Here is a 19147-nt window from a genome sequence, read left to right as displayed (position 1 = left end):
GTACTTATATATTAATTTCAGTATATTTCTTAAACTCAAACATTTCTCACCTTGAGAAACACCTGAGGCAAGACTTGAAGCTCTAAAAGATAATATTCATCAAATGAAATGCAACCGGAGAGCAGTTTTTGTGGACTCTCTCTGTCACTCATTAGTATCCTGTTCTCTCCTGTCATGCCAAAATTAATGAAAGCCCGTCTGGCAGCGTCCACTCCAGCCATAACTCACCTTATATCTGTTATCAAGCATCTAAAAATACAGCTCCTGAGTTGAAAAGCATTTGACAGTCAGGGCTAATGATGAAACTTCTGCTCAGACAATGATCTGAGAACAGCAGAGATGTTTACGAGCGAGCTAAATGCTGCATTGTGTAACTATAGTACACAGACGGCACTGTTACTTCATTGTGCTTAAATATCTCTCTGAAATAACGCAAACACTCTCAAAGTGCGTAAAAGAGTATTAAGAGTTGAGCATGATACGATGTGAATACTAGTTAGCGTCCATAGATATATACGTTAAATGTCGCCGACCCTAATGTTGTCTTTTGGACGGAATGCGTCAACAGATCCGCCATTTTAGTACAGGGTAACGCTCCTTTGAAATGAACGCTCCTTTTAAACGAGCGCCATCTAGCGGTCACATAATCTAATGACTAAATATTATGAACTTATTTTATAAATACATATAACTTGACATTAACTTTTTTTCTTACCAACCCCACTGGTCTTTTTCACAAGAAAAAAATTTATTGTTGGAAACTGTGTTTTATATATATCTATATTTGACTTTTGCATGCTTGAGGAAGAGACGTTTTACTTGATTTGGGTCATTAAAAAACTCCGACTACCAATATTATGATATAGGTTGCCTATAACTGCTGTATTCACCCTAAAACTTACAGTAGGTTGACATAAAACCAAAGACAACACCCATTCTTGTCTTAAGACATTTTAAGCAATTTTTTGAATAACAGTAAGTTCATGACATGTTACATTTTGGTAAATCTGCTGGTTTTAAACATACAGCATAATAATAAATACAGGTATGTAACAACCATAACATTACTCTTATGTCTTTGGACAAATATGATTAACTTTTGATTACCTACACTAAATGTTGACTATTGAAGGTACATTTATAACAACTATTTATTTGTAGACTACTGTATTATCAAACGATGTTGCATACAAATGCATTCAACAGACTCAAATGACAGTGTATTGCTGTAGAGGACAAATAAAACACGGGACAGGTGTTTAGGAAGAGTATAGTTTATTTTGTTTGACCTGCAAACTCTCAGAAAACAGACCGGAAACATTATGATGCGCGCGCTCGTGGAGATAACCCGCGGTCGTCTTCAATAGTCCATCTTTGCTCAACAACTCATCTGAAAAACAAAAGCAAAACATTACAACATTCAGACAAAGAGCAGAGAGCATAGAATCACCAAGAGGCGATACTCTAGTGCAATTTGGGAAACAATAACGCGCTTTTTGAATACATTAAATAAAAACAAAGCCGCTGTTTGCCATTGCGACAGCAATGATATCCAATGCACGAGCGATCGCTTTCGATTCAAAATGGCCGAATCTGTTGCTCTTGGTCATCCTAGGCTCTTTGCATAGTTAAATCATAACAGTTATCATGGTTTCTATTTCAAACTATAGTAAACTAAAGTTTGAAACTATAGTTTAAAATAGAAGATGAGTGGGCCTCGCCACTCCCACCCACCATAACCCTCGCAGCGAGGTCCCACTACCGGCCGCCCGTGTTTCCCTGAGGGTCCTCGGGGGTTGTTTGTTCCCTGCCTAGGGCTCAAAGGCCGCCTCGCCCCAGGGAGTGCACGGAAAGACCGGGCGCCAGGCCGTGCCAGTATTCACTGGATGTTGCTCGGCGGCACATTTCGAGCAACAAACACGTAATATTCTTCGCGATATTGCGTTTATGTACGCAAACCGCAAGGAACTACAGCACAGACGGGCCCGGGTGAAGCATCACGAAGCGGACTTCGTGAGTTTGGCGTAGCTCCACTCGTACCGTCGGTATTGAACTCACCTTGGTCAAGTACAAACAGCTACACCGGGCGAACTGACAACGCTGACTGAGAGCACACGAGCTTTATAGGAATGCATATGCAAATTTTTACAAGGGACTTCACTGTTGTCTCGTTGTCATGGCGAGCGCTGAGGAGGGCTCACCTTATTGGAGCACAGAGAACTCGGGAATTTGCGTCACGGCTAGTTGCCGTCTGCTGTTGACAAAAATATCATAAATATAATAAATATATATTTTTACATTTTTGGTGCTCTGTAATATTCTGGGATGCAGTAGAATATGGAGACAGATGAATATAATTGGATATATGCCGAGCTAGTGTTGTTCCCATACTTATAAACTTCCGGTGACCGGTTATTGTGAGTTTTTTTCCATTTTATACGGTTCCTTTTACAGCATTGATGTTGTGATGCAATTAAAATACATTCAGTTAAATAAACTTTGGCATTCATTTAGTTGTTCAAGCGTAAAACGAGACAAATGACCCTTTACTCGCACTCGGCCGTCATAATCGGCAGACTAGCGCAGACGCTCCATTGAATACAATGAGGTAAAAAAATGTTCATATTATAAAGACATGGCGGGGGAAATGTAATTTAATGCAGTGCTTCTTGTACAATCTGAGACCCACTTTATATCGGATATCACTCAGCCAGTGGAGATCGCTGATTTTTAAAGAAAACAGACCTTAAACATGCTGATTTTTCCTTAACCCAGGTTACTGACAAATTAAAAGTCCTATTAGCATGCTTCAGCATATACCCTAAAATCCCAGAATGTCTTTCGAAAAAGAGTACGGGTTTAACCCCGGCACCCTGGCCAGATCTACCCACTGGCCTCTGTCCTTCATGGCCTCGCAACCCTCCCCATATCATAATTGGCTTTATCACTCTGTTCTCTCTCTGTGGTGTGCGGTCTGGTGGAAAACGGCTGCTGTCGCTGCATCCAGGTGGATGATACACTGGTGGTAGATGAGGAGATTGCTACCCAATAAATACCAAACTAGCTAAATTTAATTACAATATTTCCCCTTAATGCTCATTTTGTACTCAATATAATGAAACACTAAAGCATTTATTTTGGGAGTGTACTTACTGTAATGTGTTTTGGGTTGACTTTTCCAATTTCATTAAAAAATTCTTATTTCCAAACTTCTGTATTTCCCCAAAAATTGTATTCTTTGGTTACTCTCTGAGTGTAGATCCTTCTCGTTGTAAATTTATTATTGATTTATTGTTTTTTATAGCAACATTTTACTTCCATAAATGTTAATTTTCAAAGAAACACCCTTACTTTTTTATTTTCAGAAAGGACTTTGAAATTTATGTAAACTCTTTAAAAGACTCTAACAATTACACTGCATGTAAAACGCTTTCTTGGTGTAAATCATTTAAACTTGTTTAATTTGCTGGAATTCTATTTATGTAACCCTTTGTCTTTGTTCATATTATATCTTTGTAATGTTCTTTCTTGCATTAAAAAAAAAAGTAGATGAGGAGATTCCCCCTATGTGTAAAGCGCTTTGAGTGTCAAGAAAAGTGCTATATAAATGTAAGGAATTATTATTATTATTATTATAAAGCACTGTTCTACCATCATAATATAGCCAGACTAAAATGAAAATCACATTATTACGATTAGCTTAAACTACAGCGAACACTCCACTCACTGACAAACAGCCCCTTTCATAAAGATTTATTCCACAGGTCTGTCATAATCAGGCAAATATACATTAACATACAGAATATCGGCCTCTTCTGATGCGCCACACGTTAAATAACGCAATAGTTCAAGACACACGTTTGCTTTTTTTCTCTACTTAAAAGAACGATAACAATACATCATAACAAGAGCAACAACAACAACAATAATTCATATCATAAAGATAAGCCAAGTTGTCTTTTCTAAAATTCAATATATAGCGACTCTTTTAAGGTGCACCACATGATCGGCAGGTGACTTGTTAAAGAAACTCAACAAATGTTGCACCATGACACACAGTGAAATAGACAGAGACTTTTTGCAAACGTTGTATATGTATATAAGTGTCTCTTTAAGGTCGTCTTCTGGCACTTTCTCCAGAGCGCGTCCGGCTCGGCTGTGTTTCTAAAGTTAAAGCAGTCTGTTTTTGTTGGTTTGGCACACGTCAGGGTGGAAGCGGTGGTAGAGTAAGGCTTCCCTTCTTCTCTTTATATCCAGAAGACTCTGATATCTCATCTCTCACAGCACCTCTGCAGGAAAACAGCAGAAACACATGTGAGAAGATGATTTATTGAACTATTAAAAGCTTGCCAACAACATCTATGACTGGTATTATGAAACTGAAAATAGAGACGCTTTGCAGAATGCCAAGGCTGCTTTTTTCAGTCATTCACACTGTCCTAAAGTCAACAAACTGCAGAAATCATCAGTTTCATGCATGAAAAAACAGCTTGGAGACTCTCTTAATCATCCTTTATACATTATTTTCAACATTTTATTTTAGGTTCAGTTTAGTTCAGTTCAGTATAACGTAAATGTCACTGCTGAAAGACGAAACACTGGAAAGCAACTCCACTGGTGGCCAGATTTGATCCATATATGATCTAGCATACAGCTGAAACCAGAAGTTTACATACACTCTAAAAAAAAGAAACACAATCATTTAAAAAATGTCTGATGGTAAATTATACTAAACGTTTACTATTTTAAGTCTGTTAGGATTACCTAAATGATTTACATTTGCTAAATGCCAGAATAAAGAGATATTTTTTTTTGAGAATTTTTATTAATTTCTAGACAGTCAAAAGTTTACACACATTTCTTTGGTATTTGTTTAGCTTTGCTTTTAAACTGTTTAACTTTGGTCAAATGTTTTGGGTATTCTTCCACAAGCTTCTCACAATAGTTTGCTGGAATTTTGGCTCATTCCTCCTGACAGAATTGATGTAACTGATACAGATTTGTTGGATGTCTTGCTCGCACAAGCTTTTTCAACTCTGCCCACATTCACTCTGTTGTCCTTAAAGCACATTTGAACTAATGTGGCAGTATGCTTAGGGTCATGGTCTGTTTGGAAGACCCATTTGTGGCCAAGTTTTCATTTCCTGGCTGATGTCTTGAGATGTTGCTTCAGTATTTCTCCATGATGTTCTTTCTTCATGATGCCATCTATGCTGTGAAGTGGACCAGTCCCTCCTGCAGCCAAACAGCCCCACAACATGATGCTGCCGCCCCCATACTTCACAGTTAGGATGGTGTTCATAAGCGTGTAAGCTTTCCCCTTCGTCCTCCAGATGTAACACTGCTCATTATAGCCAAACAGTTCAATCTTAGCTTCATCAGAGCACAGGACATGTCTCCAGAAATTAGTCTTATTCCCAGTGTAATTTAGCAAATTGTAATCTGGCTTTGTTGTTGATTCTGACTTGTTGATTTTCCCATGTTGTCACACAAGGAAGCAGTGTGTGTTTGAGGTTTTCCTTCAATACTATTCTACAGTTGTGCCTCCAATTAACTCAAATGTTGTCAATTAGCCAATCAGAAACTTCCAAAAGCTTGACATCATCATCTGAGCTTTTTCAGAGGCAGAATAATCTTACTGTTTGTACACTTGACTTTCAAGAAAGGTTATAACTATTTCTCAAAAATATCTCTCATTATTCTGCTATTAAGCAGAACAGAAACAAATTTGATCATCCTAACTTACCTAAAAAATAAGTTTAGTGTCATTAACATCTGAGTTTTTTCAAAAAAATAATTTTGTGCCTCTTTTTAAAGTGTATGTAAACGTCTGTGGGGCCCGACCAGATTTCTTGCAGCGTGGGATTAATTTCCGGATAAAGCATGGGAGCGGTCGGTAACTGGTGTAATTTGAACGGGAGCCGGCGGTCTAACAATATCACTCCCGAGCGAGCGAGCACGCCTATGTGTGTGTGTGAATGAGAGAGCGTGATGCTGTGTTTAGCTTGATTGGTGGACTTTTATTTTACCTTCTTTCTTTCCAAGCGTTCCAGCTCCTCCTTCTGGAAGTGTTTCTCTCGTTCGATCCTCTGTTTCTCTGTGTCCTCTCGGGCTTTGGATTCAGCCTCTTCTCGCTGCCAAAGACACATAAAACCACATCATACATTCATTTATTACACATCTCTAAAATACCTAAAGTCTAGTGCCATGTCACATATGGGACCCCACGTTTGGCTGCTTAGTGTGGTCCAATAATGTCGTTTCACCATGTCCAGTCAGCTGCTTCAATCAGCTTTATCAGTGGTTATCAGCTGATAGATATTGGCCAGTAGGGGCCTTCCGCACAGTAAATGTCACTCAGAAGGCTGTTATCGCCCATTTACATTGTTAATCAGCTATAATAATAGAGAAGAGTCCAGATCTGTTTTACATTACTGTGACGGTTAAGGTAGGGGTAGGCATTAATGAGTTATAATTAATGGGAAATTTATGAAATAATATGATCATCATAGTAAAAGCTTAGAGATTATAGACACACATTCTTCTCCGGCTGTTATTAAGACTGCTGGCAGCTGCTAACACAAAAATAGTCATCTACTATAGGGCCCATGGAAAGTTTCTGGAGCAATGAGTGTCGCAGAGAAAACTAATAAAGTCAATACACACACACACATACCCTCACTGGCCACTTTATTAGGTACACCTGTTCAACTGCTCGTTAACAAAGTAAACGTTATGAAGATTGGAAAAACGTTCCCTGGTCTAATAAGTCTTTATTTCTGCTGCGACATTCGGATGGCCGGGTCAGAATTTGGCGACAACAACGCGAAGCAGGGATCCATCCTGCCTTGCATCAACGGTTCAGGCTGGTTGTGGTGGTCCATTCCTTTATAACAACAGTGTTAACAAGAGCGATAACACACCATGTCATAAAGCGTGAATCATCTCAGATTGGTTTCTTGAACATGACAATGAGTTCACTGTACTCAAAATGGCCTTCACAGTCACCAGATCTAAATCCAATAGAGCACCTTTGGGATGTGGTGAAACTGGAGATTCACATCATGGATGTGCAGCCGACAAATCTGCAGCAGTGTTATTTTTAGTTAATATTATCTAATAATATTTTCAATATAGAATTATCTAACAATAGTTAAATTGTGAAAAGGCAATTGTATGAGGTGCCGTGTAGGATTTAAATCAAACTTTGCTTACAAACACATACATAAAACACGTGTATATACACCTATAAATTACTCGCATATACACCTATACTACTGGATGTTTGAAACAACATGAATGAAACTTGTGTATATACATATAAACTTGACGCATGAATACACCCACATACACACGCACAATACATATAAACTTGATCCTCACATAAACACTCACATTAACACACGCACATACATATAAACTTGCTGCATGCAAACACACCTATACACACTCGCATATACATATAAACTTGATCTATGCATATACACCCATAAACTCTCACATAAGAATATAAACTTGATGTGTGCATAAACACCCAAATGACACTTGTGCAAACATACAAAATAAAATTCACAAACATATATACAGTTGTGTATATACATATATGCAAGTGATTTCAGATGTGTGTATGCATGAATTTTCACAGTAAAAGGAAGTTATTTCACTTTAAAAGGAAGTTGTTTAATTTCAACGTAAAAGTACTTTGAGTGTAATAACCAAGATTATTATTTGTAATGAATCAGGTTATTGCAAACCTTAAGAAACAGAAATAATGTGATTAATAGAGGAATTACATCTGTTGAATTATGAAAATGGATTATGCTAATTCTAAAAAAAATAAAAATAAAAAGGTAATGCTAAGGAATGCTCCTGCAAAATTAAAGGTTTATTATGCAATTAAATTATTGGAAATGTTATTATGGTTTAATAAATATAAGGTTGCTTAAGTAATCAATTTGAATAAAATATGTTTGTTTAATATTAGTTTTTTATGTTTGTTTTATTATTGGTGTCACTATTCGTCAAGGGTTATGATACACACTTATGTCCAGTAGGGGGCAGGAATGCACTTAAGTGGGTTTTCCTGTCACCAATAAACAGGCTAATGCACCAAAATGCTGGATGCCAGCTGCTGTAAAAATATAAGTAGTCATTAAACACAAAAGGAGTGTCCAGATAATATATATATAGCTTTTCCATGGGGGTTAACTTGACCAACATGATGAGCAGAGACTTTTAATCAGCGTTTTTTTTTTTTTTTTTTTTTTTTTTTGTATATGCTGAATAATTAACAATCAAAATGATACCAAAATCTTGCAATTTTGACACCCACATTGTAAAAACATATAAAAGCATAATAATAATAAAAATGTTAAAAACAAAACAAGAAGACTGTAGGCTACATTAACATTTGCAATAGAAAATAGTAGTTTAGTTTGAGTATACATTTATATTTATAATTCTGGTTGCTTTTTGAACGTCCTTTAAGGGTTCTATCTGTCCATTTATATTTGTGTATGTAATTACCTTATTAAATGAAAAGGTTTTAAATAAAAATATTCTTTATTTTGAATAGTCTATTTATGTAGACTAATATTTTATATAACATATGTTCATAATTTAACATATTTAATCCCTCTATTAATCACATTATTTCTATTTCATAAGCTTTGCAATAAACAAGATTCGTGATAAACGTTTGTGAATTTTATTTATTTATTTATTTTTTGTATGTTTGCGCGAGATGTTGTAGGTGTGTTTGCATGCAGTGAGTTTGTGTATGTGCGCGTGTTGTTGAGGGTGTATATGCATAGACCGTGTTTATATGTATATGTGATTATGTATAGGTGTGTTTGCATGCTGCGAGTTTATATGTATTTGCATGTAAATGTGGGTATTTATGCGAGAATCGAGTTTATATGTATATGCTAGTGTGTATAGGTGTGTTTGCATGCAGCAAGTTTAAATGTATGTGCGTGTGTTAATGTGAGTGTTTATGTGAGGATCAAGTTTATATGTATGTGCGTGTGTTAATGTGAGTGTTTATGTGAGGATCAAGTTTATATGTATGCGCGTGTGTATGTGGGTGTATTAATGCGACAAGTTTATATGTATATACACAAGTTTCATCTATGTTGTTTCGAACATCCAGTAGTATAGGTGTATATGCGAGTAATTTATAGGTGTATATACATGAGTTTTATGTATGTGTTGATAAGCAAAGTTTGATTTAAATCCTACACGGCACCTCATAGATTGTACTGTACGTGTGAAGTAAACATAATGAGAGATATATTAATAATAGAGTAATTATTATTATTATTATTATTATTATTATTCTACGCTTTAGATATACATATTTCATATAGTATACAAATATTGTAAAAATATCATACAATAGTTCAGGTAAGCGAAAGTTTTAAGGCTCTTATCTATGTTCTTTTGTATTTAGCCTAGTTTTTTTTTTTTTATTAATAAAAATTCATAATTTAACCATCAACTGAACAGCTGACTATTTCTGGCGTATTGTGAAGTAAACAACATTGGATACAGTTTAATGCTAAAGTTCGGCCACCCCTGATCATTTTCAGAATTGCAAGCCATAGCCTGCTGGCCTTTCAAATCAGCAAATTCATTTGGATGTATTTTATATCCTAGGGAAAGCAACATTTCAGTTCTGAAATAACGCTTGTTTAATCAACAGATGCAGAGCAATATAATTAATAACAAAAACAGACAAGTGCAAAAATTTTGAACACCCCAACAGAATAATAACATCAATCTTTTATACAGCCTCCTTTTGCGGAAATAACAGCCTGTAGACACTTCTTATAATCAAGGATAAGAGCCCTAATTCTTGCTGAAGGCATTTTGGGCCATTTTTCCTTGCAACATTTTTCCAGTTTAGTCAGGTTTGATGGGTGCCAACAATGAACAACCTTTTTCAAATTAACCCATAGATTTTTAATGATATATGGCTATTCTAAAGCATTTTATCATGTCTGATTATGAATTCTTTGGTAGATATGGAACTTTTTTTTTGGTCCCTGTTCTGCTGAAACATCCAACACTACTGTAAATTCAGCTTCTTGGCTGATTTCTGAACATTGTTCTTCAGATTCTGATGATATTGGATGAAATCTATGTGAACTTTAACTCTGACAAGTTTTCTAGTACCTGTGCTTGCCACACATCCCCACAGAATGATGGAACCCCTCCATGTTTTACAGTAGAGAGCATGGTCTTCTCCTGGAATGCTGTGTTATTTTTCTGCCATGCAAAACCCCTATGGTTCTGGCATCTGTCCACAGTATATTTTTCCAAAATGATTCTGGCTTGTCCAGATAAGACTTTGCATACTTTAAACGACTCTTCTCATTTGCAGAAACAGAAAAGGCTTCTTCTGCATCACTGTCCATTGAGCTGTTCCTTGTGAAGAGTGCGCTTAACTGTGGAACAATGTACAATGGCATTATCAGCAGCAAGATATTCCTGGCGGCCTTTGGAAGGGGTCTGTGGTTTGTCTGTCACTATCCTAACCATTCTTCGCCTTTGCCTTTCAGGTATTTTTCTTGGTCTAGCACATCTTTCCTGCACAAGAACTGTTCCTGTGGCCTTCCATTGTTTTACTATATTTCTGACTGTGGAGATAGAGACTTTAAACCTTTGTTATAGCTTTTTGCATCCTTTTGCTAATTCATGTTGGTGAATTATCCTAGTTTTTAGGTCATTAGGAAAGTTCTTCTGAGGTTACCATGTTGCTACTTTCAGGTTCACAATAAGGAGAAGCACAACTAGCAATCAGCTAATCATCTTTAATAACTAGCTAATCATCTTAAGTATCCTTTTTCATGATTGGTTGCAACTGTGCTGGGATTGTTAAGGTTCACTGAGTCACCTAAATTAATTTTGTGTAGTAATCAATCAGCATTAAGTGACTACAAGTTTTGAAATCCACACTAAACTTTTGCATAGCCTATTTTTTTAGTTTTAGTTTAATTTCACACATCTTAATACTGCTACACTACGTATTTCTGTCAGAAAAAAACATGACATTATCTAGCTTTCTCTAGAATGTAATTTCACTGCAATCTTCTCTAATAAAGAAGGAGCCAGTACAGCCACAGAGAAGGTGCCCAAATTTTTGCATAAGACTGTATATAAAATATAAATATACACATAATATAAAATTGCAGCAGGAAGGGCATCCGCTGCATAAAGCATATGCTGGATAAGTTGGTGGTTCATTACGCTGTGGCGACCCCAGATTAATAAAACGACTAAACCAAAAAGAAAATGAATGAAGGAATGACATAATATACAAATAATACACATTTTAATTAGTGGGCCAATATTCAAATTTTAAGAATCTAAAATGGTACTCAAATAATAGTTCAAGAAAATGTAAAATTTAAAGGCTCTTAAAAAATATTTATTTGTTTTATTGTAACAGTTTCAACACGTTTTAACAATTTATTTAAATTTACCATGATGAAACCATTTATTTTCACATTTAACACATTTTCACAACGCTCATTTTTTATATCTGGAATGCCCAGACATAACTTTTAAATTTACATATTACATTCAAATACTGCAATGCAATACCAAATACAAAATGAAGGCACATATTTTACACAGAGAAGGCACAGGTGTTTGTGGGCATCCAGCAACTAACTGGTGCAAACAAAGCATTCACAGATGTTTTAAATCTGATTGTTTGGGGAGTTACAGCCGTGACTTTGACAACCTTGCCACCACAGATCTTCTTAATAAATTAAGGAAAAGCACATTAAAACCTGAAAAATCTGCCACTGGAGGGAATTATCTGGATCGTAATGTCGCAGGTGCATCGCTCTGTTATGTCCTGAGTTTCTGGCATGGCATAAGTTTTGGCTTAGTAGAGCAGTGCTCCAAAACCAAATGTCTGTTTAATGGCATTAAAGTAGTATCTCTGCCAGCCCTCTTTCATCCTTTCCTCCTCGTTGCTGGGAACTCCTTTGGCCTCCAGAATCAGCTCTGTCTCACTGCCTTGGTTCACAAAGTTTAAAATGACAGTCGCTGCATGTCCTAGAAAACATTTAAAAAGAAATCATAACTTAGGTTAAAGGAAACAGATCTGACAAAACGTGAACTTAGGCACTCAAAGATGAGCAGCACATTCAAATGCAATTTATTATTAAAAGGTGAATTCACTATGTAGATTCATTCAAATTATTATGATACTATAATAACATATACAAAAATTTTAAAATAAACACCTGCTGGCCAACTAGCAAACCTCCATCTCATGGCAATTTTCTTATCTGGAATCTAAATGGGTAAAAAGCAAGAATTTTACAATCAAATTAGAACATAATGCTTTCTTTTGGAAAAGGAACTACACTGCTCAAATTAAACTGAGATTATCACATTTAATCACTATTCTTACCAGTTCTGCAAACTGTCCATGAACATTTCCTTCCAGCAGCCTGAATTTGCCACCGCAGCGCCCATCCACAAAAGCAGCGAGGTGTGTAAATGCCTGTACCATCTACACCATGAAAAGACAAACAGCAAGTGAGTTTTTCATCAAATAATCTATGCATGAAAATACTAGGATTTATATACAATTAGTGTTTTTTTGCATTTAAAAGAGACAGAAAGTACACTGGAAGTTCCTGACCTCTTGGGTTATGAAAATCCTGTACAACTCTTCAGGTGATGTAAGGAATGTGTCTTTCAGACTGAAAGACACTGTTGCAATTTTGACTCCAGTGCTGGGAGCATTAGCTGTGCTGGGGGACCCAATCTGTGAGGGGATCAAAATATATTTTCTCAATTTTGATACAGAGCTGAAACATCAGAGTGCACAAATATCACTCACTCAAAAAAAAAAGACATATTATGTTAACAGCACATTTGTATGGTGGCTGAGAGAGCTCAAATGTAAGACAAGAAAACAGTATGCAAGGATGGCCATTTCAGATATATTTAAATAAAACAGTAAATGGATGGCTGTATATTTAGAATTGACACTCACTGGCAACTTTATTGGGTATACATCTTCAATTGGTTGTTAATGCACATATCCAATCATCCAATTGTATGGCAACACCTAATATGTATTTAGGCATGCAGACATGGTCAACATGATCTGTTAAAGTTTACATCTATCAAATGGCGAAGAATGGCAATTTGAATAACTTGGCATGGTTGTTGGTGCCAGATGGGCTGTTTTTTAAATTGTTGATCTTTGGGGGTTTATACATACAACCATTACTAGAGCTTCAAGAGAATAGTTTAAAAAATATCCAGTGAGTGGTAGTTCTCATGGTGAAAATGCCAGAGGTCAGTGGAAAATCACCAGACAGGTTTGATCTGAGAGAAAGGCAACACTGAGTTTGAGCATCTCTTCAACAGCCTGCCTGAGCTTTGCGGCTCGCCATCCCTTTATGGCCAAAGTGTAGCAATATAAGAATGCCTACATCCAGCAGGATAATGTGCCATTTCACAAAGCTCAGATCATCTCAGACTGGTGTATTGAATTTGTCATTGAGCTCACTAAACTCTGATGGCTTCCACAGTCATTAAATCGCAGTTTAGAGCACGTCTGGGATGAATTATACGTTTGGGGTGATTTGCATGATGAAAGTGCAGTTGACAAATCTGCAGCCACAGTGTGATGTTGTTATGGCAATATGGGTCAGAATCTCTGAGAATCAACTGCCACTTTACAGTAATTTACCAGTAAACATGTTTTACAGTAACAGGGCCCTACCGTCATTCCATTTTACAGTAAAATAGCCTTACCGCAACTTCTTTTTAATGTAAAATGCCCTTTACCCCATTTGAGTTTTACAGTAGGACCATTTTTACAGTAATTTACTGTAATATATTTACATTTTACACTAGCAGTATAAAACCTTTATCACTGGTCGCTGGTTCAAGCCTTGACTGGGTGAGCTGGCATGTCTGTGTGGAGTGCTTGTTCCCCCCGCATTTGCGAGGGTTTCTTCCGGGTGCTCAGGTTTCCCCCACAAGTCCAAAGTCTTGCAGTACAGGTGAATTGGGTAAGCTAAATTGTCCATAGTGTGTGTGTGTAAATAAGTTTAAATGGATGTTTTCCAGTGTTGGGTTGCGGCTGGAAGGGCATCCGCTGCGTAAAAACGTGCTGGATAAGTTGGCGGTTCATTCCGCTAAGGCGGTATATTCCGCTTTATTAATAAAGGGACAAAGCCGACAAGAAAATGAATAAATGAATGAATATTATTGAATTTAATCAATTCCAAACAAGTGACGAGATCATGTACAACAATATTTCCATCATTTATTGTTATTATATCTATTTTAAATGGTTTACAAATGTAATTTTTAATCATCGATCGATTGTAAATACATTTTCAATACAATTTTTTATTAACTGTCTTCATTTTTATCTTCAACTACAGTAACAGTACTCAGTTACTTTGATTACAGTAGAATACTGCAAATTCCTAATATGCAGTAAATTACTGTAAAACCTTTTAAAATACAATGCAGTGCATATTACAGTAGTGAACTGTAAAGAATGTATGTGGCAGTTTACTGGGCATTTTTGCAGTAAATAACTGTAAAATTGTAGCAAAGTCTAACAGTGTAGTACTAGCCGGGTGTACTTAATAAAGTGGCCAATAATGAGTGCATGTCGGTTACCAGAAATACCCATGAGAACTTACTTGTGTTTTGTCAAGTTTGACCTTGGCCTTTGCCTCCTGATTCTGTTGGAATAGTGCATTTTCTGTGGGTAAAATCATACCCTGAGCGAACTCTGTGAAAACAAGTCACAGGAACATGAACAGCTGTACAAATACAAGAAAGCTGAAATGGTGAATCAGCTTAGTTTTAGAGCAGTCACCTGTTTTGAGATGTTTCACATAGTTGCCTAGTGCCATTCTGATTTTCTTGACTCCTTCTCTCCTCATGAGATCAGTCAGTGGTGTGTTTGGCTGATCTTTACATAGTGTAACACTGATCTGTACAAACAAACATAAGCGGAGTTTTAATAATGTAACATGCTCTGTCATGTAGAAGTCTTTTATATTATGAGGGTGGTGTACTGTGCTTACATCCAGGTCATCCATATCATTTTCATCAGAAAGATTTGGTATTTCTACAATGCCCTTGTATTTGATTCCGATTTTATTTGTACCTATAGTATAACAGAAAAAAAAAATGTTTTCATATCTGGATCTTTAAGGTTTATCAGTACACTACCTGACAAAAGTCTTGTCATCAATCCCAGTTGTAAGAGCAACAAAAATTAACTTGACTTCTAGTTGATAATTTGGAAAAGTGGCAGAGGGTAGATTTTTCCAGAGAATAATCTGTTAAACTGCATCCCAATCCTCACAAATACTGCAGAAGACCTATTGGAACCTGCATGGACCCAAGATTCTCACAGAATAAGTTTGGTGAAGGAAAAAATTATGGTTTGGGGTTATCTTTAGTATGGAGGCATGCGAGAGATTTGCAGAGTTGATGGCAACATCAAAAGCCTGAGGTATCAAGACATTTGTGATGCCCATTACATTATAAACCACAGGAGAGGGTAAATTCTTCAGTTGTATAGCAAGCCTCATACTTCAGCCTTCACATCAAAGTTCCTGAAAGCAAAGAAGGTTAAGGTGCTCCAGGATTGGCCAGCCCAGTCACCAAATATGAACGTTATTGAGCATGTCTAGGGTAAGATGAAGTAGGAAGCATGGAAGATGAATCCAAAGAATCTTGATGAACTCTGGGAGTCTTGCAAGAACACTTTCTTTGCCATTCCAGATGACTTTATTAATAAATTATTTGAGTCATTGCAGAGATGTATGGATGTAGTCCTCCAAGCTTATGGGAGTCATACACAATGTTAATTCTTTCTCCACTGCACTATGACTTTATATTCTATACTGTACATTATTTCTGTTAAGTGACAAGACTTTTCTCTAAGCAAAGTCAGACCTTACTGTCCTAATTAAATAATTAAAAATCAAGGTATGACCATATTTTATTTTGGTAAAATAAGTGTAATCTAGAGGCTTTTGCCTTTCATTTAAGCCAATTCTAATACCAAATGATCAACTAGAAGTCAAGTTATTATTTGTTGTTTCTAAAACTTGGATAGGCCACAAGACTTTTGTCAGGTACTGTAGATTCAATTACTATGTTTTATACAGAAATTGTGTCTCACCAGTCCACGAGGCCTTAACAACCCACTCATAGAAGTAGATGAGTTTGCCTTTGCGATTGTTTATAGAGGCTTCACCATCTATATTACTGACATCTGTGATCTCGCATGTGCCTTCTTCACCCTCTACACGAATCCCTAGTAGGAGGCCATTTATTGCATCTTGAGACCAGCTTGTGACATCTCTCTCTGTCCTGTAGAAAGATTAAGAAACTTAAAAAGTCTGACTTTATTTTATTGATACTGCATGTAATTCAGAAATTTTCCTTTGGCTTAGTCCCTTTATTCATCAGGGGTCACGGAATGAACCGGCAACTTATCCAGCATATGTTTTATGCAGCTTCCAGCTGAAACCCAGTACTGGGAAACATCCATACACTCTCACATGCACACACATACACTACTACCAATTTAGTTGATTCAATTCAATTCACCTATAGCGCATGTCTTAAGACTGTGGGGGAAACTGGAGCACCTTGGGGAAACTTACGCGAACACAGGGAGAACATGCAAACTCAGAAATGCCAACTGACCAGCCGGGACTCAAACCAGTGACTTTCTTGCAGTGAGGCGACAGTGCTAACCACTGAGCCACCGTGTCACCCTGCATGTGATACATGTTTATTTTTAAAAAGAACTGAAATTACCGTTGTAAATGTACTTACCATTTACTCACCCTCACGTGATTCCAAAGCTTTTTTTTTTCTGTTGAAAACAAAATGAGATGTTTTGAAAAGTGCTGGAAACCAGTAACTATTGATAAAATAGTTGGAAAAAAATGGGGGGGAAATGGAAAAAAAATACTAGTTTCCAACATTCTTCAAAATATCTTTTGTTTCCAAAAAAAGAAAAGAAAAAACTGGAGGGTGAGTAGACAGTGACAGATTTTTTTTGTGAAATATCCCTTTAAATCCAAGCCAAATTGTTTACCATAATGTTAAAAATTAATAGGACACTTAAAAAATAAAATGATAAAATATGGATTATGCAAATTATTTTTTTACATACTTAAAAATTTATGTAAATATTTTCTGATCGGTTCTTATCCAAATATATAAATAAAATAACAGAATAAGTGATTGTACTGAATTTTATTATGTACTTAAATGTACTTCTGGCTGAAATGGGTAGAAGCTAGTGGTTTAAATGCTAATGGCCATGTGTAAAGAAAAATCTTTTTAAACATGGTATTTAAAAATTACACACGCACAAAACATTTTACACATTTCAAGTGGGACAGTTCAACAGCTTTAGTCAGTTTGCTTTTTCATCAGAACACCCTGAGTCTAATTCTGTCTTACATTCATGGACTTCCCAAAATAGGTCGTGCCAATCCCTCACATTCAACTACAGGACATTCCAGACTGGCTTCTGCTAACCCTAAAAAGCTAACCTATCTATTGCAGATCTGATGAAGGCAGGACACTTAGAAAAAAGAAGAAAAAGGTTTCAGTGTGAGATGTGACATGATGTACTGGATCATAAACAAGAATATTGTAAATCTTCCAGTTTAATTACAGACAACATTGGATAAGTGTGCCTTTTCACACCACAACACTGAATATTAATTATTAAACATAGTGATCCAAATGTAGAAAGTTTGTAATGAGTAACAGGGTTTATTTATTATACTTCACACTAAACCTTCACTCATATACCCATCATCTTTATGAATAAATGAATTCATGAATAAATAACACACAACTGATGTAAAACTAAACATGAACATTCTTCAACCCTCCTCTGCGGTCATTTTAAAGGCACATGCCCTTAACCAACTCAGTTTAGACTGTGATGCCAGCTGGTGGACGTAAATGCAAGTTTACCTACCAGTGCCAATTATTAACATTTGTTGCGTCTGCTCGTTCTTCCACAATCCAGCGCGGGTCTCCTTCTCCCCATTTGGCCATGATGACAGAATTTTTATGGCACAATACTGAGATACTCTGAAAATCTCAGATACGAAAGAAGCAGAGACTGACAAATGTAAAATTCGTGAATTAAAGCATAAACATATGCAGCAGGAGCTCAGCTGATTTGCTGGGTCGACCAAGTCCCTAAAATATTAATGATATAAAGCAGGAACGTTGAACCAGTAACGTTAGACTATAAAAAATAAACAAATAAACGAGCGAAAGACCGAAAGAGCAAAAGACAAACGCGCATGTATTATGAAGGTTATTTGTCCGCTTAAGTAATCGTCAGCTGTCCCCCAAGATCTTTATTAAGCCCCCGTCGAAAGTACCAGAACCGGAACTGGGTACAGAAGCTTCCTCTAGAAGCGAGAACCCCGCAGACCACCTAAGCAAGAGATCCATTACCTCTTTTAAAAAACTCACAGCCGAAATATGACCGTTCAACATCACTGACAACTTGACTCCTCATCAAAAACGATTACTGAACATGTAGTGCAACCGAGAATATCATTCAATGAGTTTTAGCCGACACAAGTTTATAGCTAATACCTCAAGATGTCATGTCATGCACCCAAACTGTAGAATATGAAAACTATCTGAATATGAGCTCAAATAATCTTTAAGCATTAATCATTATGTAAATCACTAATATTTATTCACTTAAATCAACTTGTAGTAAATTACCACACATACAGTTAAAGTCAGAATTATTAGTCCCACCATATTTCTCCCCAATTTCTGTTTAATGTAGATTTTTTTTTCATTTCTAAACATAATAGTTTTAAAAGCTCATTTCAACTAACTGATTTATTTTATCTTTTCCATTATGATAGTAAATAATATTTGACTATATATTTTTTTAAGACACTTCTATACAGCTTAAAGTGACATTTCAATGCGTAAGTAGGTTAATTAGGTGAAATAGGCAGGGTAATTAGCCAAGTTATTGTATGGTTTGTTCTGACTTAAAAACTTCTTTTATTCTAGCCAAAATAAAACGAAAAAGACTTTTCAGAAGAAAAAATATTATCAGACATAC

General features: G+C 36.3%; 1 protein-coding gene across 2 annotated transcripts; it reads right to left on the bottom strand.

Annotated features, from left to right (window-relative positions):
* Positions 1-11409: 11409 nt before the first annotated feature.
* On the bottom strand, positions 11410-18450 carry ahsa1a (AHA1, activator of heat shock protein ATPase homolog 1a). 2 transcript variants are annotated; one of them, XM_005160576.6, is made up of 9 exons: positions 18023-18450; positions 16196-16386; positions 15087-15169; positions 14876-14993; positions 14697-14788; positions 12665-12790; positions 12431-12532; positions 12261-12312; positions 11410-12069 (listed from the first exon to the last, which is right to left on the bottom strand). In XM_005160576.6, the coding sequence occupies exons 1-9, from the start codon at positions 18100-18102 to the stop codon at positions 11897-11899; spliced, it is 1017 nt and encodes a 338-aa protein (XP_005160633.1). In that variant the 5' UTR covers positions 18103-18450; the 3' UTR covers positions 11410-11896. The 2 variants fall into 2 exon arrangements, with proteins under 2 accessions (XP_005160633.1, NP_001038556.1); NM_001045091.1 differs by having other exon boundaries at positions 16196-16381; positions 18023-18369.
* Between the last annotated feature and the right edge of the window lie 697 nt (positions 18451-19147).

This window comes from Danio rerio, chromosome 20 (assembly GCF_049306965.1).
Source record: "Danio rerio strain Tuebingen ecotype United States chromosome 20, GRCz12tu, whole genome shotgun sequence".
Lineage (NCBI taxonomy): Eukaryota > Metazoa > Chordata > Actinopteri > Cypriniformes > Danionidae > Danio > Danio rerio.
Note: the sequence above shows the minus strand (reverse complement) of the source record. Positions and strands in the feature narration are given on the sequence as shown.